The sequence below is a fragment of the Callithrix jacchus genome, chromosome 2 (assembly GCF_049354715.1).
Source record: "Callithrix jacchus isolate 240 chromosome 2, calJac240_pri, whole genome shotgun sequence".
NCBI classification, from domain to species: domain Eukaryota; kingdom Metazoa; phylum Chordata; class Mammalia; order Primates; family Cebidae; genus Callithrix; species Callithrix jacchus.
In genome coordinates, this window is record NC_133503.1 from 71,111,926 (window position 1) to 71,138,608 (window position 26,683).

At 46.6% G+C, this 26,683-nt stretch overlaps 1 protein-coding gene across 7 annotated transcripts; it reads right to left on the reverse strand.

The window, feature by feature from the left end:
* On the reverse strand, positions 1-26,683 carry LOC144581563 (uncharacterized). Of its 7 annotated transcripts, XM_078365803.1 has the most exons (21): positions 23,496-23,542; positions 20,128-20,244; positions 17,747-17,814; positions 17,287-17,311; positions 15,420-15,490; positions 14,938-14,962; positions 11,512-11,579; positions 11,029-11,050; positions 9,959-10,023; positions 9,647-9,730; positions 9,470-9,494; positions 8,060-8,200; positions 7,549-7,613; positions 5,648-7,320; positions 5,137-5,201; positions 4,648-4,908; positions 3,236-3,376; positions 2,725-2,789; positions 824-2,496; positions 313-377; positions 1-84 (listed from the first exon to the last, which is right to left on the reverse strand). In XM_078365803.1, the coding sequence occupies exons 1-9, from the start codon at positions 23,521-23,523 to the stop codon at positions 9,977-9,979; spliced, it is 471 nt and encodes a 156-aa protein (XP_078221929.1). In that variant the 5' UTR covers positions 23,524-23,542; the 3' UTR covers positions 1-84; positions 313-377; positions 824-2,496; positions 2,725-2,789; positions 3,236-3,376; positions 4,648-4,908; positions 5,137-5,201; positions 5,648-7,320; positions 7,549-7,613; positions 8,060-8,200; positions 9,470-9,494; positions 9,647-9,730; positions 9,959-9,976. The 7 variants fall into 7 exon arrangements, with proteins under 7 accessions (XP_078221929.1, XP_078221928.1, XP_078221930.1 ...); XM_078365802.1 differs by having other exon boundaries at positions 9,470-9,730; XM_078365804.1 differs by lacking the exons at positions 1-84; positions 313-377; positions 824-2,496; positions 2,725-2,789; positions 3,236-3,376 and having other exon boundaries at positions 4,469-4,672; positions 4,825-5,201; positions 9,470-9,730.

The window sequence follows — 26,683 nt, forward strand, 5'->3', positions numbered from 1 at the left end:
GCTAACGTCGTTCTCGCAGGATATTCCCTCTCAAGGTCCTGTGACTTGGCAGTGAAGTGCTTCTGCCCCAAGCACGGAATCAAGCTGCAGAGGAGGAAGCTCACTGTCACTAAGTGCGTGGCTGGTGCTGCCATTTTCTCCTCCTGTCTTAAATCAAGCCTCAGTGGGGAACAGACTCTCACTCGGAATTCTCCCCACCAAAGACACTGTATAAATCACCTATGACACATAGGGTCAGATTCTCCTACCGTACTGAAATTCAAAAGGATAAAGTTGAGAAATCTTTTCTCCAACCAAACCAGGTGGACTGACCTTCCCCTGTGGTGGCTCCTCCTCATCTGAGGATTGGTAGGAGAACTCTTCCAGCACGGTGTATCCTGTGGGAAGTAAAAGGACACAGAGTGAGTCAGCAGGTGCAGAAGAGGAGCAGGGAAGAGAGGTTCTCTAGCCCCAGGTCACCCCATCAACGTGAAATAGCCCATCTCAAACAGGGCACAGCACCCAGGGCAGGCTGTGTGTCCCTGCAGGCTCTTCAGGCTCCTGCCTCCTAATCTGACTTGAGCTCACTTGCCCTCCCTGAGTCCTTCCAATCTCATTTCCCCCCTAGAATCCACCTCTGGTGCTTCTGCGTGCATCAGTCATTCTGCAATATGTTATACTTGGTACAAAGCAACCTTTCTTCTGAGACATCTCATTCGAGCCAAATACACGCTATGTTCACCAGTCTGTTGTACTGAAGACAATAAAGCTTTGAAAATACTTAGTTATCCTCTCCTTTAAAGGTCGCCCCTATTTAGCAAGTGCTATCTGTTGTTGCACTGACCTTCTCAAGGCAACATCTGCGTGTGTCAAGAGTTCATTGCTGCTCACACTCACGCTGGCTCTGACACTGGAACAGTCTGTCAGGGGAGCAGCAGGTGGGGGAACTGACCGGAGCTCTCCATCCCAGCCGTGCAGCAGGTTCCTGCGGGGAAGGTGAGTGGGAGCCCAACACCCAAGTGGTTCCTTGAGATCACAGTCAGCGCTGTGTCTTGACCGTGTTTACTACTAAACTAAAGCATTTTTCCACTTATTCCTTTTTTTTTTTTCAATTGGCAGATGGCCTCTTACCCAAGCTGGAGTGGTGTGACATGATCACTGTTCACTGGAACCTGCACCTCCAGGGATCAAGTGACCTTCCCCACTCTGCCATCCAGGTAGCTGGCACAAAATGCGCGCCACCACACCCAGGTAACTTTTTGTACTTTTAGTCGATATGAACTTTCACCACGTTGCCTAGGCCGATCTCCAACTCCTGGACTCAAGCAATCCCCTCGCCTCGACCTCTCAAGGTGCCAGGATTACAGGCATGAGCCATGCACCCGGCCCACCTGAGCATGTCGAATGCTTGTGAAAATCGGGTTATCCAACACAATAGAGTATGTCCCTGATTTATTTCTCTGCTTCAGACCAGGAGCTGAGGAATGATGCCACCACTACCACCAACCACCTGTGAGCTCACTTCTCTGTGTTTCACATTAATAAATGCACATAGAAAAGTCCAGCATAACATGTATCTACTGATACCCTGCGTCAGGCAGCCCTTGAGACTTCCCTAAAATGACAGACAGTGTTTGGGACCTCTCAGGACTCTTATCCTTCCACATGCACAAACAGATGCCAGAACTGCCTGGCATAACGACGAGTTCTACCAGGGCCGCCTGGTGACCCACTGCATCAACCCTCCTCCCATTTCCGGAGTTCAGATTTGCTTCTTCCATTTGGGAGACTGAGAGCCTGGGAAATCCATCTCTGCACCATCTCTGTCTGAGGAGTGAGGATATGACATTTACCTTCAGGTACAGCCGTGGTGGAGGATGAATGGGTGAATTTAGGTGACATGTGCAGTAGCAATTCAATGTTTTAGACAGTTTTTCTGAATTTTCTGGGAAAACACGCATACACTCCCAAAGACATTCCCAATCACTCCACAGGGCTGTCTCCTCCATACCTCACCGCCCTGAGGCACACCACCCTATTCCATCTAAATGGCAGTTCTGCCTCCAGGGACGCGAGAGGATGGTCATGGTTCTTTACTGGATGGACTGAGCGTTTTTTAAACCAAACTGCCCCTATCTCCTTTCTGTCAGGAAGCTCAAACCAAAGCAGCCCCCCAGCAAAAGCAGGAGAGTGAGTGCCACCTGTTGCCACACTCAAGATCTTTCCTGAGCGGAGGAGCGCTCCCAGAATACACACCTTTTTCCTTGGAGGGTTCCTCTGCCTGCATGGACAGAAAGGAAAACACCGTGAGCTTCAGACCATCCTGAGGCTTGAGTGTACAGGTCTTTTCTTCATTGTTGACATTAGAAGACCAGATGGGAAAGAGTGTCCGAGTCAAAGGAACACAGAAGAAGAACAGGACAGCTGACTCACGCTAACGTCGTTCTCGCAGGATATTCCCTCTCAAGGTCCTGTGACTTGGCAGTGAAGTGCTTCTGCCCCAAGCACGGAATCAAGCTGCAGAGGAGGAAGCTCACTGTCACTAAGTGCGTGGCTGGTGCTGCCATTTTCTCCTCCTGTCTTAAATCAAGCCTCAGTGGGGAACAGACTCTCACTCGGAATTCTCCCCACCAAAGACACTGTATAAATCACCTATGACACATAGGGTCAGATTCTCCTACCGTACTGAAATTCAAAAGGATAAAGTTGAGAAATCTTTTCTCCAACCAAACCAGGTGGACTGACCTTCCCCTGTGGTGGCTCCTCCTCATCTGAGGATTGGTAGGAGAACTCTTCCAGCACGGTGTATCCTGTGGGAAGTAAAAGGACACAGAGTGAGTCAGCAGGTGCAGAAGAGGAGCAGGGAAGAGAGGTTCTCTAGCCCCAGGTCACCCCATCAACGTGAAATAGCCCATCTCAAACAGGGCACAGCACCCAGGGCAGGCTGTGTGTCCCTGCAGGCTCTTCAGGCTCCTGCCTCCTAATCTGACTTGAGCTCACTTGCCCTCCCTGAGTCCTTCCAATCTCATTTCCCCCCTAGAATCCACCTCTGGTGCTTCTGCGTGCATCAGTCATTCTGCAATATGTTATACTTGGTACAAAGCAACCTTTCTTCTGAGACATCTCATTCGAGCCAAATACACGCTATGTTCACCAGTCTGTTGTACTGAAGACAATAAAGCTTTGAAAATACTTAGTTATCCTCTCCTTTAAAGGTCGCCCCTATTTAGCAAGTGCTATCTGTTGTTGCACTGACCTTCTCAAGGCAACATCTGCGTGTGTCAAGAGTTCATTGCTGCTCACACTCACGCTGGCTCTGACACTGGAACAGTCTGTCAGGGGAGCAGCAGGTGGGGGAACTGACCGGAGCTCTCCATCCCAGCCGTGCAGCAGGTTCCTGCGGGGAAGGTGAGTGGGAGCCCAACACCCAAGTGGTTCCTTGAGATCACAGTCAGCGCTGTGTCTTGACCGTGTTTACTACTAAACTAAAGCATTTTTCCACTTATTCCTTTTTTTTTTTTCAATTGGCAGATGGCCTCTTACCCAAGCTGGAGTGGTGTGACATGATCACTGTTCACTGGAACCTGCACCTCCAGGGATCAAGTGACCTTCCCCACTCTGCCATCCAGGTAGCTGGCACAAAATGCGCGCCACCACACCCAGGTAACTTTTTGTACTTTTAGTCGATATGAACTTTCACCACGTTGCCTAGGCCGATCTCCAACTCCTGGACTCAAGCAATCCCCTCGCCTCGACCTCTCAAGGTGCCAGGATTACAGGCATGAGCCATGCACCCGGCCCACCTGAGCATGTCGAATGCTTGTGAAAATCGGGTTATCCAACACAATAGAGTATGTCCCTGATTTATTTCTCTGCTTCAGACCAGGAGCTGAGGAATGATGCCACCACTACCACCAACCACCTGTGAGCTCACTTCTCTGTGTTTCACATTAATAAATGCACATAGAAAAGTCCAGCATAACATGTATCTACTGATACCCTGCGTCAGGCAGCCCTTGAGACTTCCCTAAAATGACAGACAGTGTTTGGGACCTCTCAGGACTCTTATCCTTCCACATGCACAAACAGATGCCAGAACTGCCTGGCATAACGACGAGTTCTACCAGGGCCGCCTGGTGACCCACTGCATCAACCCTCCTCCCATTTCCGGAGTTCAGATTTGCTTCTTCCATTTGGGAGACTGAGAGCCTGGGAAATCCATCTCTGCACCATCTCTGTCTGAGGAGTGAGGATATGACATTTACCTTCAGGTACAGCCGTGGTGGAGGATGAATGGGTGAATTTAGGTGACATGTGCAGTAGCAATTCAATGTTTTAGACAGTTTTTCTGAATTTTCTGGGAAAACACGCATACACTCCCAAAGACATTCCCAATCACTCCACAGGGCTGTCTCCTCCATACCTCACCGCCCTGAGGCACACCACCCTATTCCATCTAAATGGCAGTTCTGCCTCCAGGGATGCGAGAGGATGGTCATGGTTCTTTACTGGATGGACTGAGCGTTTTTTAAACCAAACTGCCCCTATCTCCTTTCTGTCAGGAAGCTCAAACCAAAGCAGCCCCCCAGCAAAAGCAGGAGAGTGAGTGCCACCTGTTGCCACACTCAAGATCTTTCCTGAGCGGAGGAGCGCTCCCAGAATACACACCTTTTTCCTTGGAGGGTTCCTCTGCCTGCATGGACAGAAAGGAAAACACCGTGAGCTTCAGACCATCCTGAGGCTTGAGTGTACAGGTCTTTTCTTCATTGTTGACATTAGAAGACCAGATGGGAAAGAGTGTCCAAGTCAAAGGAACACAGAAGAAGAACAGGACAGCTGACTCACGCTAACGTCGTTCTCGCAGGATATTCCCTCTCAAGGTCCTGTGACTTGGCAGTGAAGTGCTTCTGCCCCAAGCACGGAATCAAGCTGCAGAGGAGGAAGCTCACTGTCACTAAGTGCGTGGCTGGTGCTGCCATTTTCTCCTCCTGTCTTAAATCAAGCCTCAGTGGGGAACAGACTCTCACTCGGAATTCTCCCCACCAAAGACACTGTATAAATCACCTATGACACATAGGGTCAGATTCTCCTACCGTACTGAAATTCAAAAGGATAAAGTTGAGAAATCTTTTCTCCAACCAAACCAGGTGGACTGACCTTCCCCTGTGGTGGCTCCTCCTCATCTGAGGATTGGTAGGAGAACTCTTCCAGCACGGTGTATCCTGTGGGAAGTAAAAGGACACAGAGTGAGTCAGCAGGTGCAGAAGAGGAGCAGGGAAGAGAGGTTCTCTAGCCCCAGGTCACCCCATCAACGTGAAATAGCCCATCTCAAACAGGGCACAGCACCCAGGGCAGGCTGTGTGTCCCTGCAGGCTCTTCAGGCTCCTGCCTCCTAATCTGACTTGAGCTCACTTGCCCTCCCTGAGTCCTTCCAATCTCATTTCCCCCCTAGAATCCACCTCTGGTGCTTCTGCGTGCATCAGTCATTCTGCAATATGTTATACTTGGTACAAAGCAACCTTTCTTCTGAGACATCTCATTCGAGCCAAATACACGCTATGTTCACCAGTCTGTTGTACTGAAGACAATAAAGCTTTGAAAATACTTAGTTATCCTCTCCTTTAAAGGTCGCCCCTATTTAGCAAGTGCTATCTGTTGTTGCACTGACCTTCTCAAGGCAACATCTGCGTGTGTCAAGAGTTCATTGCTGCTCACACTCACGCTGGCTCTGACACTGGAACAGTCTGTCAGGGGAGCAGCAGGTGGGGGAACTGACCGGAGCTCTCCATCCCAGCCGTGCAGCAGGTTCCTGCGGGGAAGGTGAGTGGGAGCCCAACACCCAAGTGGTTCCTTGAGATCACAGTCAGCGCTGTGTCTTGACCGTGTTTACTACTAAACTAAAGCATTTTTCCACTTATTCCTTTTTTTTTTTTCAATTGGCAGATGGCCTCTTACCCAAGCTGGAGTGGTGTGACATGATCACTGTTCACTGGAACCTGCACCTCCAGGGATCAAGTGACCTTCCCCACTCTGCCATCCAGGTAGCTGGCACAAAATGCGCGCCACCACACCCAGGTAACTTTTTGTACTTTTAGTCGATATGAACTTTCACCACGTTGCCTAGGCCGATCTCCAACTCCTGGACTCAAGCAATCCCCTCGCCTCGACCTCTCAAGGTGCCAGGATTACAGGCATGAGCCATGCACCCGGCCCACCTGAGCATGTCGAATGCTTGTGAAAATCGGGTTATCCAACACAATAGAGTATGTCCCTGATTTATTTCTCTGCTTCAGACCAGGAGCTGAGGAATGATGCCACCACTACCACCAACCACCTGTGAGCTCGCTTCTCTGTGTTTCACATTAATAAATGCACATAGAAAAGTCCAGCATAACATGTATCTACTGATACCCTGCGTCAGGCAGCCCTTGAGACTTCCCTAAAATGACAGACAGTGTTTGGGACCTCTCAGGACTCTTATCCTTCCACATGCACAAACAGATGCCAGAACTGCCTGGCATAACGACGAGTTCTACCAGGGCCGCCTGGTGACCCACGGCATCAACCCTCCTCCCATTTCCGGAGTTCAGATTTGCTTCTTCCATTTGGGAGACTGAGAGCCTGGGAAATCCATCTCTGCACCATCTCTGTCTGAGGAGTGAGGATATGACATTTACCTTCAGGTACAGCCGTGGTGGAGGATGAATGGGTGAATTTAGGTGACATGTGCAGTAGCAATTCAATGTTTTAGACAGTTTTTCTGAATTTTCTGGGAAAACACGCATACACTCCCAAAGACATTCCCAATCACTCCACAGGGCTGTCTCCTCCATACCTCACCGCCCTGAGGCACACCACCCTATTCCATCTAAATGGCAGTTCTGCCTCCAGGGACGCGAGAGGATGGTCATGGTTCTTTACTGGATGGACTGAGCGTTTTTTAAACCAAACTGCCCCTATCTCCTTTCTGTCAGGAAGCTCAAACCAAAGCAGCCCCCCAGCAAAAGCAGGAGAGTGAGTGCCACCTGTTGCCACACTCAAGATCTTTCCTGAGCGGAGGAGCGCTCCCAGAATACACACCTTTTTCCTTGGAGGGTTCCTCTGCCTGCATGGACAGAAAGGAAAACACCGTGAGCTTCAGACCATCCTGAGGCTTGAGTGTACAGGTCTTTTCTTCATTGTTGACATTAGAAGACCAGATGGGAAAGAGTGTCCAAGTCAAAGGAACACAGAAGAAGAACAGGACAGCTGACTCACGCTAACGTCGTTCTCGCAGGATATTCCCTCTCAAGGTCCTGTGACTTGGCAGTGAAGTGCTTCTGCCCCAAGCACGGAATCAAGCTGCAGAGGAGGAAGCTCACTGTCACTAAGTGCGTGGCTGGTGCTGCCATTTTCTCCTCCTGTCTTAAATCAAGCCTCAGTGGGGAACAGACTCTCACTCGGAATTCTCCCCACCAAAGACACTGTATAAATCACCTATGACACATAGGGTCAGATTCTCCTACCGTACTGAAATTCAAAAGGATAAAGTTGAGAAATCTTTTCTCCAACCAAACCAGGTGGACTGACCTTCCCCTGTGGTGGCTCCTCCTCATCTGAGGATTGGTAGGAGAACTCTTCCAGCACGGTGTATCCTGTGGGAAGTAAAAGGACACAGAGTGAGTCAGCAGGTGCAGAAGAGGAGCAGGGAAGAGAGGTTCTCTAGCCCCAGGTCACCCCATCAACGTGAAATAGCCCATCTCAAACAGGGCACAGCACCCAGGGCAGGCTGTGTGTCCCTGCAGGCTCTTCAGGCTCCTGCCTCCTAATCTGACTTGAGCTCACTTGCCCTCCCTGAGTCCTTCCAATCTCATTTCCCCCCTAGAATCCACCTCTGGTGCTTCTGCGTGCATCAGTCATTCTGCAATATGTTATACTTGGTACAAAGCAACCTTTCTTCTGAGACATCTCATTCGAGCCAAATACACGCTATGTTCACCAGTCTGTTGTACTGAAGACAATAAAGCTTTGAAAATACTTAGTTATCCTCTCCTTTAAAGGTCGCCCCTATTTAGCAAGTGCTATCTGTTGTTGCACTGACCTTCTCAAGGCAACATCTGCGTGTGTCAAGAGTTCATTGCTGCTCACACTCACGCTGGCTCTGACACTGGAACAGTCTGTCAGGGGAGCAGCAGGTGGGGGAACTGACCGGAGCTCTCCATCCCAGCCGTGCAGCAGGTTCCTGCGGGGAAGGTGAGTGGGAGCCCAACACCCAAGTGGTTCCTTGAGATCACAGTCAGCGCTGTGTCTTGACCGTGTTTACTACTAAACTAAAGCATTTTTCCACTTATTCCTTTTTTTTTTTTCAATTGGCAGATGGCCTCTTACCCAAGCTGGAGTGGTGTGACATGATCACTGTTCACTGGAACCTGCACCTCCAGGGATCAAGTGACCTTCCCCACTCTGCCATCCAGGTAGCTGGCACAAAATGCGCGCCACCACACCCAGGTAACTTTTTGTACTTTTAGTCGATATGAACTTTCACCACGTTGCCTAGGCCGATCTCCAACTCCTGGACTCAAGCAATCCCCTCGCCTCGACCTCTCAAGGTGCCAGGATTACAGGCGTGAGCCATGCACCCGGCCCACCTGAGCATGTCAAATGCTTGTGAAAATCGGGTTATCCAACACAATAGAGTATGTCCCTGATTTATTTCTGTGCTTCAGACCAGGAGCTGAGGAATGATGCCACCACTACCACCAACCACCTGTGAGCTCGCTTCTCTGTTTCACATTAATAAATGCACATAGAAAAGTCCAGCATAACATGTATCTACTGATACCCTGCGTCAGGCAGCCCTTGAGACTTCCCTAAAATGACAGACAGTGTTTGGGACCTCTCAGGACTCTTATCCTTCCACATGCACAAACAGATGCCAGAACTGCCTGGCATAACGACGAGTTCTACCAGGGCCGCCTGGTGACCCACTGCATCAACCCTCCTCCCATTTCCGGAGTTCAGATTTGCTTCTTCCATTTGGGAGACTGAGAGCCTGGGAAATCCATCTCTGCACCATCTCTGTCTGAGGAGTGAGGATATGACATTTACCTTCAGGTACAGCCGTGGTGGAGGATGAATGGGTGAATTTAGGTGACATGTGCAGTAGCAATTCAATGTTTTAGACAGTTTTTCTGAATTTTCTGGGAAAACACGCATACACTCCCAAAGACATTCCCAATCACTCCACAGGGCTGTCTCCTCCATACCTCACCGCCCTGAGGCACACCACCCTATTCCATCTAAATGGCAGTTCTGCCTCCAGGGACGCGAGAGGATGGTCATGGTTCTTTACTGGATGGACTGAGCGTTTTTTAAACCAAACTGCCCCTATCTCCTTTCTGTCAGGAAGCTCAAACCAAAGCAGCCTCCCAGCAAAAGCAGGAGAGTAAGTGCCACCTGTTGCCACACTCAAGATCTTTCCTGAGCGGAGGAGCGCTCCCAGAATACACACCTTTTTCCTTGGAGGGTTCCTCTGCCTGCATGGACAGAAAGGAAAACACCGTGAGCTTCAGACCATCCTGAGGCTTGAGTGTACAGGTCTTTTCTTCATTGTTGACATTAGAAGACCAGATGGGAAAGAGTGTCCAAGTCAGAGGAACACAGAAGAAGAACAGGACAACTGACTCACGCTAACGTCGTTCTCGCAGGATATTCCCTCTCAAGGTCCTGTGACTTGGCAGTGAAGTGATTCTGCCCCAAGCACGGAATCAAGCTGCAGAGGAGGAAGCTCACTGTCACTAAGTGCGTGGCTGGTGCTGCCATTTTCTCCTCCTGTCTTAAATCAAGCCTCAGTGGGGAACAGACTCTCACTCGGAATTCTCCCCACCAAAGACACTGTATAAATCACCTATGACTCATAGGGTCAGATTCTCCTACCTTACTGAAATTCAAAATGATAAAGTTGAGAAATCTTTTCTTTAACCAACCCATGTTGACTGACCTTTCTCTTTGGTGGCTTTTACTCAGGGAAGAATCTTGCATAGTATTCTTCCACCACTTTAATTTCTGTTGGAAGTAAAAGGTCACAGTGACTTTCAGCAGGTGCAGAAGAGCAGCAGGGAAGAGAGGTTTTCTTGCCTTAGGTCACCTCATCAATGTGAAATAGCCCATCTGAAAAGGGCACAGCACCCAGGGCAAGCTGTGTTTCCCTGCAGGCTCTTCAGGCTCCTGCCCTCTCATTTGACCTGAGCTTATTTGCCCCTTATTTCTGTGTTCTTTCAAGCTTATTTTCTTTTAAGAACACACCTGTGGTGCTTTTGTGACTATCATCCCTTTTAGAGGTTTTTTACAAAATACCAAGCAGCTTTTATTCTAAAAGAAAACTGATTTGTGATCAAAACATCTTATTCACTAACCGTATTTTAAGGGTATATCTTATTTCTATATACACACAAACATGCTCGAACTTCCTGGCGTGCTAAGAACTTCCAAGAGGTGTGTCTGATTAATGCAGAGTTTCAGCCCGTCCTTCCACTCTTCACCACTTATTCCTGAGATCACTTTGCCTTTTTCATTCAGGAAATTGACAGCCTGGATAATTTATCTCTCCACCGTCTCCCATGTCAGGACTCAGCATGTTCAACTCCCCTCCCTGTACATCTGTGGCAAAGTATGAGTGTTGACTAATGTGATGTGTCCAGTGGGGATGGACGTTTGTTTCTAGAACATTCATTCTAATGTGCTTTGAACAGGGGAACACCCTTTCTAGAGAAATTCACACACACACTTTCATAGACATTCCCCATCACTCCACACAGACTCTCTTCTCCATGCCTCCCCACCCTGATGCACCCTGTTCCTATTTAAATGACATCACTGCTTCTGGGAACTAGAGTGGATGGCCACAGGTGTTGACTAAACTTTTCATTTTTATTACACCAAATTGTCCAAACCTCATTTCCAGCAGGAATGTCACACTAGGGTTGCTCTCCAGCCACAGCAGGGAGAAAAGTGTCAGTTTCTCAACACTATGATAATTTTTTAGCAAAGGGATGACACCAGAGTACGTACCACTTTTTAAAGATGCGTTTTTCTGCAGAGAGAAAGGAAAACACTGTAAGCAACAGACCATGCTGTGTCCTCTGTGCACAGGTCTTTTGTTTACATGATTACATTAAACACTCAGAAAAAAAACAGTGCTTGAGGCCATGGCCAGAAAATAAAGCCTAAAGGACACTTGTGGAAAGGTACACAAGCTTCATGAAGATTTTCAAAATGATTTTAGTTGCAGAGTCACCATGATTTTATAAAAATATGCATTTCCCATGAGGAAAATGCTCTGCCATGCAGTTTGTCACTAAAGCTGTCATCTGTGGGTGCCGTCTTGAACCAGTTCTTCGTTGGTAATGGACTCTTACTTACATTTGCCCACCAAGAAATTCTGCAATTCGTCTATAATTTCCATGGTGAGATTTGCGTGACATAATTCAAATGAAGTGGAAAGAAACCAAGAGAAATAAAATTCCCATCTCAGACAAAGAATAAAGACTTTACCCAATAAAGAGCTGCGGCAGCTTCTGGGCTCATCACGCCAAACATTCCTGCCACTTCCTTTTTGAAATCTAAAAAACAGAATCACTGTCAGCCATGGGAGCTGCTGAAGACCCTCTGACAGCCCTAGGTGCTGAAGACACAGGGCTGGTGTACGGAGGAGGTGGGGTAAGCAGGGGCTAAGCTGGCTCTGGGCCACCCTCTGTTTTGAAGGAAGGCAAAGGACACCATCAGGAGAGCCCTGGGGGGACAGAGCCTCTGGTCTCTGGCTAAGCCACCCTCATCACTGAAATAGGCAGTGTTCACAGGCAGCACACAAGTGCAGGGCATGACTCCAGGACAGGGTCTCCACACAGAAAAAGGCCTGGTAAGTATCCTCTTCTTTATAAAAAGGTTACTATATCACTTAACTTTCCTAAATAAACCTATGCTCCTACGGCAGTTAACATCCATTTTATTGGACTTTAAGCCATGATGGTGAGCTATTCACAATATTTATTATTTTAATCCTTAGTTGCAGACTTCAGGAGCAGATGGGACAACAGCAGCAAACACGGAGGGGAGCCCACGCACTTCTCCCTGACCCTGAATCAGAACCCACACAGGAACCTGCATTCGTGTGTGACTCAGCAGACTGCAGAGGGTGAGCAGGAAGCCTTTTCACACTTGTGCTTTCTCAGTACAGGGCTGTGTGCATGAGAACATCACTGGGGCCCCCAAGATGGGCTGCCCAGAGCTAAGCTCTGGGATGAGAAGGAAGAAGAAGGACAGAGCCCCTGCCCTGACAGTGACCAGCCAGGGCCAGCATCCTCCCACTCATGAATGGCAGGTCACAGATGGTGAGACTGATGATTCCAAGCCTATCTTAGAAAAACCGGCAAAGTGATGTCTTATGGGTCAGAAGGGAGATGTGCAAGGAACACCTGGGCTCTGGGGCAGCCCCTCCCTGTCCTGAGCTCACCCTGCACTGGAACTGGCTCCCCTTCCACCTCTGCTGCAACTAGTGTGAAGCAGCTGCCCTGGCCAGGGGCTGTGAGGCTTCCTTTGGTTAAATGGGATTCTCAGATAAACAAACCTTGACCAACAGCATCTACACAAGGACCAGCTGTCAGGCAACTTCCAGAAGCTGGGGAAAAGTAAATGCTGTTCTCTGTCCCAGTCACAGGGATAGCAGGCCTGGGGATGGTGCTATGTCTGACCCGACCCTGATGTCCACCCCTGCTCATCATATCCCCTCATCTAAGTCAGATATCTTGGGAACTCCCTTCTGTTCTTTGCCTCTCACTAATTTCTGATTGTGTTATTTCCATCATCACAGAAAGGTGAAGAAGACAAATGAAACAGTGGCTCCTTTCTCAAGGCTCATAGAACAGTGGCTGGGCAGTGCTCACACCAGCCCTGAAGTCCAAGCTCTGCTCATTCCCCGTAGATGCGGCCCAAACATCCTGGCTGCACCCAGGGCATGACATTGAACTATCTCAGCCTTTCAACCTTGGCTTCCCCATGGCATGGATGTCTTCATGTCTTCTTCCTGCTCCTCTGAATCATGTTACTTTTGAGGCCGAGGCCAAGGCTGTGCCCTGCTCTCTCATGGAGCGCACCGTGCAGCTCACCATGAATTTTTAGAACCTCAATGTTGGTAACACTGATTTGTACCTTTAATCGCACACAGTAGAAGGCCACCTAGGTGTCACACAAAAACTGTGTTCTAGAGATTAAAGATGACTAGAAGAATTTGGTTATGAGGATATACTTTTGAGGGAAACAAGGTACATTTTAAAATCACATGGCCTCATTATATTGAAAAGTACGAAAGTACTGTCCCCTACACAGCAATGCAAATTGCATACAATAAGTTTCTACCAAATGCACAATCCAAAAAAATTATGCTCAAACTATAATCTGGCTCATTTTATATTCATGTGGACTGAAATCAACCACCTTGACTTGTTTTTCATAGGGCTCTGTGGCAAAGAAGAACATGTCAATAGTGGGTGTAACGGGAGAAGCATCGTGGAGCCTCCCATCCCACAGCCGAGTCTTGTCTTTCCCACCTCATGCCTGAGCCTTGGACATCCTGCCAGGAGGAAGGCAAGGGCTCACCCTACCTCTCAGGCCCTCGGGCAACGCCCTTGCTTCTTTTGTCCTCTTGTTGTGTTCCCTGAGCCGAGCACACAGAAACCATGACTGGGCTGAGTGCTGGAGGCTGGGCCTCTACATTGCCCCGGCATTGTCTATTCTGGGCCACATTAGCTGATGGTCAATATGAGGCCACAATGGAGAGAGTCATGTGATTTTACCCCAACCCTGCATGCAGGCTCCTCTTTTCTCAGTCTCCTACCAAAACTGGTCATAGCAGGGGGCTGCCCCAGGGTCTCCCTGCACAGGAAGGAGCCCTGCCCCACTCTGCATGCTGAAGACCAGTCATGGAGGATCAATTCTGAAGGCTTGAGTAGAAAAGGCTTGTGAAGGGGCCAGGCGCGGTGACTCAAGCCTGTAATCCCAGCACTTTGGGAGGCCGAGGCGGGTGGATCACGAGGTCAACAGATCAAGACCATCCTGGTCAACATGGTGAAACCCCATCTCTACTAAAAATACAAAAAATTAGCTGGGCACGGTGGTGTGTGCCTGTAATCCCAGTTACTCAGGAGGCTGAGGCAGGAGAATTGCCTGAACCCAGGAGGCGGAGGTTGCGGTGAGCCGGGATTGCGCCATTGCACTCCAGCCTGGGTAACAAGAGGGAAACTCCGTCTCAAAAACAAAAAAGAAAAGGCTTGTGAAGGAGGGAAGTGGCCGCAGTGAGGGGTCATGACCACTCCAATGCCAGGAGCAACATGAAGGCCTGTTACCAGGTGACATTTATTGAAAATGAGGTTTAGAAGCAGATTCCCAATGAAAAAATAATGAATGAGTAAGGATTCTGAGACAGGTTTGTTCCATTAGCACCCAATGAACATTAGCTTAGGTGTGGACAGGATTTCCTTTGGGTAACTGAAGTGTCCTTTGCATGCATAAACTACGCACGTCGTAAGCTGACATTTTCACTAATAATTACCTATGCTCTTGTCAGGCTACAAGAGTGAGGCATTTTTCACTAAGAATGTGGACACTAATAAGGGAGTGACATGTACCTAGGGAAACCCACACACAGCCAGGCACAGTCAGGGTCACACTACACACATTCACAGACACACACCAGTCCCGTGCACACAACCCCACCCCACAGACAGAGAATGCTGCTGTTCTCAGGGACCGCAGAATGTGCCCATCGATCCTTATCTGGAACAGCCACTTCTCCCATCACGGCCTAGGTCCTCATTCACAACAGGAAGCTCAACTCCGGCTGCCTGTGTACAGGAAAGCCAGCGAGACACGCGTTCCTCATCATCTGGATTATTCATCCACACGGGAGGATTCCCCCATACGTACCCCTTTTCTGGACTCCTGTGGCCTCCTGTAATGACAGAAAACATATTGCCTGAGCACCAGCCCATGCTGTGTCCTGTGTGCACAGGTCTTTTCCTCAGTTGTTGACACTAGGAATCAGATGGCAAAAGGTGCTCAACTCAAAGGAACCCAAAAGAACAGGACAAACCCACTCATGCTAACGACAAGTTTTTCTTGGAGGGTGTTTCCTCTAAGTCCATGCTGCTTGGCAATTAAGTGACTTAGTTCCAAGGAGATAATCAAATGTCTAAGGAAAAAGGTCACAGCCACTCAGTGCGTGGCTGATGCTGCCATTTTCTTCTCCTGTCTAACATTGAGCCTCAGTGAAGAACACTTTCACTCGAAATTGTCCCCACCAAAGACATTGTATAAGTCAGCTATAATACATATAATCATATCTTATTTTAATTCAATTAGATAAAGTTTAGAAAGTAACTTTGTCAGACAAAGCCAGGTGGCCTGACCTTAACAGATGATGTTTCGCCACTTGATGTTCTGTCGGCGAGGTGACCCTTTAGTGACGCAATCCAGTCAGCTGGGAGGACACAGAGTGACTGTTAGCAGGTGCAGGGAGGAGCAGGGAAGAAATTTTCTAGCCCTGACTGCCTCATCAACATGAAATAGCCCATCTTGAACAGAGCACAGCACCCAGGGCAGGCTGTGTGTCCCTGCAGCCTCTCATGGCTCCTGCCTTCTAATCTGACCTGAGCTCACTTGCCCTTTCTTCCTGGGTCCTTCCAAAGTCATTTCATCTCTAGAATCCACCCAAGAGGGAAAAATAAAATTAAGTTAAAAAACAACCTTTCTTTAAAGAGAATATTTAATTATAACCAAAATACTCTATTTATTCACTAACCATTTGTTTTTAGGACAATGAAACAAATCTTTGAAAATCTGTTTTCCTCCCATTTAAAGATGACCCCTATTTAGCATGTGCTATCTGTCCTTCCACTCTGTTTTCCATACACCATGTGTGTGTGTCTGCGGAGTCCTTTACTGCTCACACTCACACTCGCTTCGACACTGGGACAGCCTGTCCTGGGGGCAGAATGTGGGGGTGCTGACCCTCTCTAACCCAGCTGTTAGAGATTCCAGAGGGAAGGTGGGCACCAAGCTAACACCCTGTCTCTTGGTGTCTGTGTTACTAAGCTGGAGCATTTCTAAGGCTGTGGTCATCATGATTTTTCTTTTGGTTTGGTTTGATTTTCTGTGACAGGATCTCACTCTGTTTCCCAGATGGTGTGCAGTGGCACAATCATGGCTCAGTGAAGACTCAACCTGTCCGGCCAAAGCAATCCTCCAGCCTCAGCCTCCTGAGGAACTGGGACTTCAGGAGCACATCACCACACCTGTCTAATTCTTGTACTTTTTGTAAAGATGTGGTTTTACCGTGTTGCCCAGGCTGATCTTAAACTCCTGGGCTCAAGTGATCCTCCTGCCTCAACATCCCAAAGTGCTGGGATTACAGGCATGAGCCTCCCCACTGGGTCCAATCATATTTTTAAATACAATAGGACATGTCCCTGATTATTCTCTGCTTTTGAACAGGAGCTGAGAAATGACCCCACCACTGCAGCCAAAAGCCTGTGACTCCCCATGTGTGTTTCACATTAATGACCACCCCAAAGTCCACTGTACTGCTACCTTGCCTTTCATCATCACTGACAACATCCTGTATTCACGGCTAGCGTTTGGGACCTCTCTAGGCTGTCATCCTTCCCCATGCACACAGATGCTGGCACTCCCTGGTGTGGTGACGAGTTATATCAGGGCCACGCAAGGCCTGCAGAGTAGCAGCTCATCACATCAACCTTTCACCCATTCCTGAGTTCACATTTGCCTTTTCCATTCAGGAAACTGAGTTCATTTCTCCACCCTCTCCAATCTGAGGACTGGGGATATTTAACCTTCAGGTATAGCTGTAATGAAGCATGAAAGTGTTGACTGATGTCGAGTGTGCAGCGGGGATGGAATTTGGTTTCTAGAACACGGATCCTTGGGTCGTGCTTTGCACAGAGGACCATGGGTTATAGAGAAATGCACACACGCTCCCAAAAACATTCCCCATCACTCCACACAGACTCTCTCCTCCATGCCTCCCCAACCTGATGCACCCCCATTCCTATTTAAATGACATCACTGCTTCTGGGAACTAGAGTGCATGGCCACAGTTGTTAACTAAGTTCTCCATTTTTTTTTTACACCAAACCACCCAAACCTAATTTCCAGCAGGAAGCTCAAATTCGTGTGACTCTCCAGCAAGAGCAGGGAGGAATGTGTCCCCTTCCTTACAATTCTCCATGAGCAAAGGGGTGATCCTATGGTACGTACCATGCTTCTGCACAGCTGATATCATCTGCAGAGAGAAAGGAAAACACCGTCAGCCTCAGACCATGCTGTGTCCCATGTGCATGGGTTTCCTCACTTGGTGACATTAGAAAACCAGTTGGGAAATAGTTCTCAAGGCAATAACCCCCAAATAAAGCCTAGAGGACACTTGCGGAAAGGCACAGAATTCTGCATAAGGTTTTCAAAGTGATTTTGTTGCAAAGTCACCACTATTTTCCAGAAGAATGCATTTCCCCTGAAAAAAATGCTCTGCCATGCAGTTTGTCAGTGAAGCTGTCCTCTCTGGGTGCCATCTGGAACAAGTTCCAAGTTGGTAATGGACACTCACATACCTTTGCCCACTAGAAAATTCTGTGACTCATCTATATTTGTATATTTTAATTCAAAATAAAAGAAAAAAAAAAGAAAAAATTTCCCATCTCAGACAAAAAAGAAGACTTACAGGCTCACAGTCCTTAATGCGTTGTGCGAAAACTCTTGCAGAGGATTTCTCCCAGTTTATTGGATGTTCTAGGAAACAGAGAGACACTGTCAGCCATGGGAGCTGCTGAAGGTGCTCTGGCAGCCCTGGGTGCTGAGGACACAGGGCTGGGGTGTGCAGAGGAGGTGGGGTAGGAGCAAGGGCTGAGCTGCCACTGGGCCACCCTCATTGGTGGTGAAGGAAGGCAAAGGACACCATCAGGCGAGCCCGGGGGACAAAGCCTCGGGTCTCTGGCTAAGCCGCCCTCATCACTGTGAAGTAGGCAGTGTTCACATAGGCAGCACACAAGTGCACGGCATGACTCCAGGACAGGGTCTCTGCACAGAAAGAGGCCCCTGGTAAGTATCCTCTTTTGAAAAAAAGGATACAATGTTTAATGTTCCTGAATCTACGTGTGCTGCTGCTGCATTTATCATCTATATCATTGAATTTTAAATCATTATTGTGGTGAAAAACACACAATATGGATTATTTTATTAAATGCACACTTCAGTGGCATTAGTTCCATTCACAACGCTGTGTAGAAAACTAAAAGCAGGCCGGATGTGCTGGTGCATGCCTATAATCCTAGCACATTGGGAGGCTGAGGTGGGTGAATCACCTGAGGTCAGGAGTTTGAGACAAGCCTGACCAACTTGGTAAAACCCCAGCTCTACTACAAATACAAAAATTAGCCAGGCATGGTTGTGGTCACCTATAATCCCAGCTTCTTGGGAGGATGAGACAGGAGGATCGCTTGAACCTGAGAGGTGGAAGTTGCAGTGAGCTGAGATCCTGCCACTGCACTCAAGCCTTGGAGACAGAGCAAGACTCCATCTTTTTAAAAAAGAAAAAACTAAGAACAATCTTAATTCAGTGTTCTTACCTTCCACCTAGGAAACTAGAGAAAAAAGTAGAGTGTAATGTAACCCAGACATAAAAATAGAACAATTTGCAAAAATTATCATAATAGAAATAATAAAATAAACAGAACTAAAAAAAAAAAAAAAAAAAAAAAGCTGCTTCATAGAAAAAATAAATAGAATTCATAATCCTTCAGCCAGGCTCACCACAAAGAAAAGCTAGAAGACACAATTTACAAAAAATATAAATAAAAAGAGGAATGATTCCTGCTGATCCCATTAATATCAAGCAGGTAATAAAGAATACTTAGAACAAATCTACGCTCACAGATTTGACAGCCTAGATGAAAATGATGAATTCCTCCAAAGGCAGAAACTATAACTACCCAAAGGAGAGTCAGATAACCTGAGCAGGCTTATATCTACTATAGAAATGGAATCAACAACAGGTTTGTAAAAAATACCCATGTGACTTTACTGAATTCTTCCTAATTCTTACAAAGGAAGACATTGTCTTGTTATATAAACAACTGATTAAAATTGTAAACATTTACCCAGTTAAATTTTAAAATTATGCCCATTACAAAATCTGAACAAGAATGAGGGCACATGTACTCATAATCGCCTGAACTGGAAGCAGCTGAGATGCTCTTCAGGAGGTGCGTGCACCAACCCACACCATTACATGGACCCAAGGGAATATGACCCACTGGTAAAAATGAGTAAGCCATTCTACTAAAAGACATGAAAAATCTTACATGTATATTATGAAGTGAAATCAATTAGTCCTAAGTGGCTGCATGCTTTATGATTCCAATTCTATAAAATTTGGGGGGAAATGTGTAGAGGCAGTAAAATAAATGATCTATAGCAGTCAGGGGTCCTGAGAATAGAGGAAAGGGATTAAGAGGTGCAGCACAGGTCATGTTTTGGGTGCAAAACTCTTCTGTCTGGGTGATGAATGACATGAGTTTGTCAAAATGCACAGGCTGCACAACACAGGGTGAGCCTTAATGTGAACTCCAGACTTTCACTAATAAGAAGATATCACTATCAGTTCAGCCACTGTAACAAATGCACCACATTTGTGTAAGCTGTGATCACAAAAAGGATACTGAGTGGGGAGGGCGTCTGGGAACTTTCTGTAGTACTTCAATTTTTATGTTCATTTACAAGTTTCACATGATGTCCATTTGTTTGAAAATGGGGCCACACTATCTCAGGAAGAGTTCCATTTTAGCTACTGCCTAACAATCAGCTAAATATCTAAACCTTGCATTGAGATGTTCTTTACTATTAAAAGCGAACCAAGCTGGAAGTGGAAATACATCTTTACTTCTGCATTTGTAGCACTAGTGATTGACTTGATACATTTCAATTTGAACACCTGAAATAAAGAGGAATAAAGTGCAGCAATTTTAGAGTTGTCTGCAGTGTGGGACACTGAAGAATCTGGAATCCTTATGCTTGCAAGAGTGAGAAACTGAGTTTCCACAGTACCTCCAGGTGGCAAAGGGTCGGTGCTCAGATGATAAAGTGGTCGGTGGCAGAATACTTCCTTTGACGGCGTGTGCTCTATTTCTGAAGGAATCTCTTCTTCCTCTTCGAGGCAACGTCCTGGGAAATGTATTAAAATAAAGACAGCTGTTGGCATCTTGCTGCAGAAGACTATAGAGAAATGAGTAATCATTTATTCACAGTTTAACCCATTTCCTGTGTCCCCAAGAACACCGTGCTGCCAGCAAGCTGCACTTTTATTTTCTAAATGGGAAATAGGTTAAATCAGGGGTTCCTGGCCTCTGGGCCACACATAGTTGTGGCCTGTTAGGAAGCGGGCTGCACAGCAGGAGGTGAGCAGCTGGCTGGAGCAAAGCTGCATCTGTGTTTACAGCCACTCCCCATCACTCCCATCACTGCCCGAGCTCCGCCTCCTGTCACAGTAGCCATAACATTAGAGTCTCAGAGGAGCGCAAACCCTACTGTGAGCTGCACAGAGATCTGGGCTGCATGCGCTGTGTGAGAATCTAACGGCTGATGATGTGTCACTCTCTCCCAGCACACCCAGCTGGGACTGTCTAGTTGCAGGACAACAAGCTCAGGGCTCCCACTGACTCTACATTATGGTGAATTGGATAATTATTTCATTAACTAAAATGTAATAATAGAAATAAAGTGCCCAATAAATGTGCTGGAATCTTCCTGAAAGCACCCTTCCACCCCCCCTTCACCCCACTGAAAAATTATCTTCCATGAAACTGGTCCCTCCTGCTCTCAGAAAGGCTGGGGACCACTGGGCTCCATGTTTGATCCATGGCCCACTGTCCACCATCTGCAGGGATAAGCCTCCTGAATCTGAGTTGGGCATTAGGAAGCACTTGCACTGTGGGCTGCATTGAAAACTGTGCAGACCGACTGTGCAGGCAAACCCCTGTGCTGAGATGAGACAACGTAGAAAGGTGGCAGATGGAGTGACCAAGAGCACAGGGCCTGGTGCACAAAGGTCTGGTCCTTATTTGGAAATACTTGAACCTGAGGAGTTCTATAGACCTTTCTGTGCCTCAGTTTCCTCTTCTGAGTGTCACATGTTCATAATGGGCTATGTTATGTCCTAAGGCCAAAAGTAATTAAACAGAGGTAATGCCTGAAGCAATGCAGTGCCTGCTGAGTGCTGTTCATGTTCAATCATTACATGTCTGAAAGTAAGCCAGGCCCTTGGCAGCGGTTAATATGACAAGGTGCTGGGGGACAGGGCTCCAGAATAGTAGAGAATAAAATTTTCTTCCTCCTTCACATGGGCCTGATGCTTCAGCGCTCATGGACAGTATCTGTTATTTCCTGTGATGCCCACATAGGCCCAGCTAAATGGACAGGCCAGGGCCCACCACCCACAGTTGACAGCTCAGGAAAGTGAAATGAAAGATTTGAAGTGACCTGCCGAGAGTCACAGCACTCAGGGTTGAAAGATCTGGGACAAGAATGTAGATGATTCTCCAGGAAAGAGGTCTCTGAATACCTGAGACCTCTAAATCCTGGCCTGGACCCTGAACCAGGAACTCTTTTCACTCCCTTTCTCAATCCTCCTCCCCAGGGTCTTTTCAGGAAGGTGGATGCCAGGAGGTGGCTAAGTCCAGAGAAGACCTCAAGTCATTCAAACAAAACTTCTGTTTCTAGATTTTAATTCTTGACCTAAAATATGGCACCTTCTTGCAAACAAAGCCTCCCTGATGAATAAATTCAAATGTCAGGCCATCCTCCCCAGCAGCTTCACACTGCCAGCTGCCTGGCGGTGAACACCCCCATGACCAGTGACCACCCTGAGGGACCAGGGGTCTGCTTGGTCCCAAGATGTTCTAAAACTCAGAATATTCTAAGGCAACTGCCACATGATGGCTCTGCCAAGAATCAGCTTCCCTTCAACTGACTAACCCTGCATGAGCAGTTAACTGAAAATATGGCCATCAGGGCTGGCACTTCAGTGATTTAATGAATTAAATCTGTGACCCCCACTGTCTCACTGACTACCCATCTGAGCAACCCTCTGAGCAGGCTGAACTAAGGCCTGCCTGAGAGTGAACAGTGTTTAAATGAAGTCTACTGAATACCTTAGAAGTCACACCTGATGAGAAGGGCACTCACATTTAATGAGACACAGCATGTGTTTAGTCATGAGTGTATGCTGAATTACGGAGGAAGGTAATCAGAAGAGCTAGTAACTTGAGCAGGGGAATATCTGGCTCTAACTAATAGCATGGGTGGTTTCCTGCTCACCTGAAACATTAAGACATATCAAAAGGCCAAGAGTACAAAATCATGTTACATCTGAGACAAACATTAGTAATTGGGGCCTTTAAAAATAAGCAGTTTAGCATTACAGCAGCAGAATTAGAACCCAGGTTGGAGGGGGGAAGTAAGTTAATGAAGCTGAGGAAAATTTAAAGGTGAGAGTTATCATCCAAGCCAAGTGTAAAGATGCACCTTTTCCAGGAGAAAAGAAACAGAAGGCAATGATGTGCGACCTGTAAATTACATGTAAAGAGACACAGTAAAATTTGAACCTCTGAGGTATAAATCTGAGAAGTTTAAAATAAAAAACATTGCAGAATGAAAAATTATTACCTCTTGTATTTCACTGAGAACAAATTATCTATCTTAAAAAAAGCTTATTTTTTTAACCAAAGTTTTAGTTTGGTATTAGTGTATTTTTAATATTGTATCAAATTTTAATAACACCTTACAAATAAATCTATCTAACCCATTCCATTTTGACTGCAAAGTAAGATTTTCATCTACCTTTTGTAACCTCTAATATTAATTTTCTCTATTTTGTAACTTTTTATATTCACTTGATTGTGTTTATCTTTTTTAAATGCCTTTAATTTAAAACAGTCCCCAAAACCTCTTAACTAGGATACTTTTTCCCTTCAGAAAATCTCAGTTTATTTTCTAAAATTCTCTGGAGTCAAGCTTTTCCACAATTTGATTTAGGAGTTTCACAATTCAGTTTAGAAGACGTTGGCCTGTAATCTCTCTGCCTTTCACGGAATGGCTCCTACTGTATTTGGTATCGAGATCTCCTGACATGATTAAGGCAAGGTTGTGGTGTTTCTTCTGGATCTATTCTATGAATGAGTGAACTAAATTGGCCTGGAGAACAGTACATTTTTCTAAACAGAGAAAAATATTTAAGGTAAAAAGTTTTATAGCAGAATCAAAAATACAAATTGAGACATCAAACTCTAAAGCAAATTTGTACATCTGTAGACAAACTGGATGTACAAACCTGGGAAAAGAATAATGCAGGAAGACATTTTCAGTACAAGTGGCCTAAAATCTGAAGAAACTGCAGTGGGAAGATGGAAATGAAATACCTCCAAGGCAGGAACAGAGGCCTCCCATCTTGACTAGTAGTCTAGCTGAGAGTTGAAACACATTGTCAGTTGGGATGAAGACAGGCTATACATCATCACGTGACCTCAGCGACAGGTCATAAGAGTATGCAAATGAACACAGGAACACGTGCCACACTATGGGGTCCAACTGCGATGGCTTAGACAGTTAGGAGGGGTGAGGGGCAGGCCTCCCACTGTCAAGCCTGGAGTTGGCAAGTTTCAGCTCCCTGCAGCTGCTCTCTGGGAGGTTTCCTGAGATGTCAATGCAATTGAGACAAATGTAACTTTCTTCAAGACTGTGTTCTCCTGGGTAGAGGGGGGAAGGGCACCCCCTCCACACTCCCCCCTGAGGCTGAACATGGCCACATTCTCCTATAGAAGAAGTTTACTGCTTCTTTAAATAAACAGAGAAATTGATCATCCCAGTCTTAAAGAAAGTTACATTGTCTCAATGGCGGCTTCTCATCAGGAAACCTCCCAGGGAGCAGCAGCAGGGAGCTGAAACTTACCAGCCACTGCTGCCTGTTGACCTAAAAGAAAGAATGTCCTTGGGGTGGAGGGCCCAGGATCCTGGGCCTGGGGTGCTGTGGAGCCAGCCCCTCCTCTTCCTGCTGTGTCCTGGCTGAGCTCAGGACTGAATCAGTGATCTACACATCGCTCAGCAGAGCTGAAAAAGTGAAGTCACCCTGGCAGGCAGGAGGAGGAGCTGCCAAGACGGGCTGGCTGGGACTTGGCCAACTACTGTGTCCAGAGCCAGCCTGCTGAGTGGTAGGTGTTGTGGGCAGCCAGCCCAAGAGAGCCACTCTAAACCACTGGACCCCCTGCTGCCTGCCACCCACTCCCACCAGGATTTACAAAACTGGAACTGGCCACAGGGGACTCCCTTGGGTGCAGACAGGCCCCATCTCTGGTGCTAGCAGCTATTCAGGCTGCATACTCAGGCCTATGCCCAGGGAAGGGATTCATAGGGAGGGTGGGAGGGGCTCTGGGGCAGCCCCTCTGTGAGCTCACCGAGTACTGGAACTGGCTCCCCTCCCACCTCTGCTGCAACTAATATGGTGCAGCTGCCCTGGCCAGAGGCTGTGAGGCTCCTCTGGTTAAATGGGATTCTGGGAAAGACCAAACTTGACCAACAGCATCTACACAGCTCAGGGAAGTGAAATGAGAGATTTGAAGTGACCTGCCTAGAGTCACAGCACTCAGGAGTGACAAATCTGGGACAAGAAGGTAGATGGTGCTCTGGGGCAGAGGTGTCTGAACACCTGAGACCTCTAAATCCCGGCCTGGACCCTGAACCAGGAGCTCTTTTCACTCCCTTTCTCTTCAGGAAGGTGGATGCCAGGAGGTGGCTAAGTCCAGAGAAGAGCTCAAATCATTCAAACAAAACTTCTGTTTCTAGATTTTAATTCTTGACCTAAACTATGGTTTTTTTCTGCAAACAAAGCCTCCCTGATGAATAAATTCAAATGTCAGGCCATCCTCCCCAGCAGCTTCACACTGCCAGCTGCCTGGCGGTGAACACCCCCATGATTAGTGACCACCCTGAGGGACCAGGGGTCTGCTTGGCCCCAAGATGTTCTAAAACTCAGCATATTCTAAGGCAACTGCCACATGATGGCTCTGCCAAGAATCAGCTTCCCTTCAACTGACCAACCCTGCATGAACAGTTAACTGAAAATATGGCCACCAGGGCTGGCACTTCAGTGATTTAATGAATTAAATCTGTGACCCCCCCCCCCCGACTGTCTCACTGACTACTCATCTGAGCAACCCTCTGAGCAGGCTGAACTAAGGCCTGCCTGAGAGTGAACAGTGTTTAAATGAAGTCTACTGGATACCTTAGAAGTCACACCTGATGAGAAGGGCACTCACATTTAATGAGACAAAGCATGTGTTCAGTCATGAGTGTACGCTGGATTACAGAGGAAGGTAATCAGAAGAGCTAGTAACTTGAGCAGGGGAATATCTGGCTCTAACTAATAGCATGGTGGTTTCCTGCTCACCTGAAACATTAAGACATATCAAAAGGCCAAGAGTACAAAATCATGTTACATCTGAGACAAACATTAGTAATTGGGGCCTATAAAAATAAGCAGTTTAGCATTACAGCAGCAGAATTAGAACCCAGGTTGGAGGGGGGAATTGAGTTAATGAAGCTGAGGAAAATTTAAAGGTGAGAGTTATCATCCAAGCCAAGTGTAAAGATGCACCTTTTCCAGGAGAAAAGAAACAGAAGGCAATGATGTGCGACCTGTAAATTACATGTAAAGAGACACAGTAAAAGTCGAACCTCTGAGGTATGAATCTGAGAAGTTTAAAAGTAAAAACAGATTTTGGAATGAAAAATTATTACCTGTTGTATTTCACTGAGAACAATTATCTATCTTTAAAAAAGCTTATTTTTTAAACCAAAATTTTAGTTTATTAGTGTATTTTTAATATTATAGCTAATTTTAATAACACCTTATAAATAAATCTAGCTAACCCAGTCCATTTTGACTGCAAAGTAAGATTTTCATCTACCTTTTGTAACCTCTAATATTAATTTTCTCTATTTTGTAACTTTTTATATCCACTTGATTGTGTTTATCTTTTTTAAATGCCTTTAATTTAAAACAATCCCCAAAACCTCTTAACTAGGATACTTTTCTTTTCAGAAAATCTCAGTTTATTTTCTAAAAAAATCTCTGGAGTCAAGCTTTTCCACAATTTGATTTAGGAGTTTCACAACTCAGTTTAGAAGACGTTGGCCTGTAATCTCTCTGCCTTTCACGGAATGGCTCCTACTGTATTTGGTATCGAGATCCCCTGACATGATTAAGGCAAGGTTGTGGTGTTTCTTCTGGATCTATTCTATGAATGAGTGAATTAAATTGGCCTGGGAAACAGTACATTTTTCTGAACAGAAAAAAATATTTAAAGTAAAAAGTTTTATAGCAGAATCAAAAATACAAATTGAGACATAGAACTCTAAAGCAAATTTGTACATCTGTAGACAAACTGGATGTACAAACCTGGGAAAAGGATAATTCAGGAAGACATTTTCAGTACAAGTGGCCTAAAATCTGAAGAAACTGCAGTGAGAAGATGGAAATGAACATACCTCTAAGGCAGGAACTGAGTCCTCCCATCTTGACTAGTAGTCTAGCTGAGAGTTGAAACACATT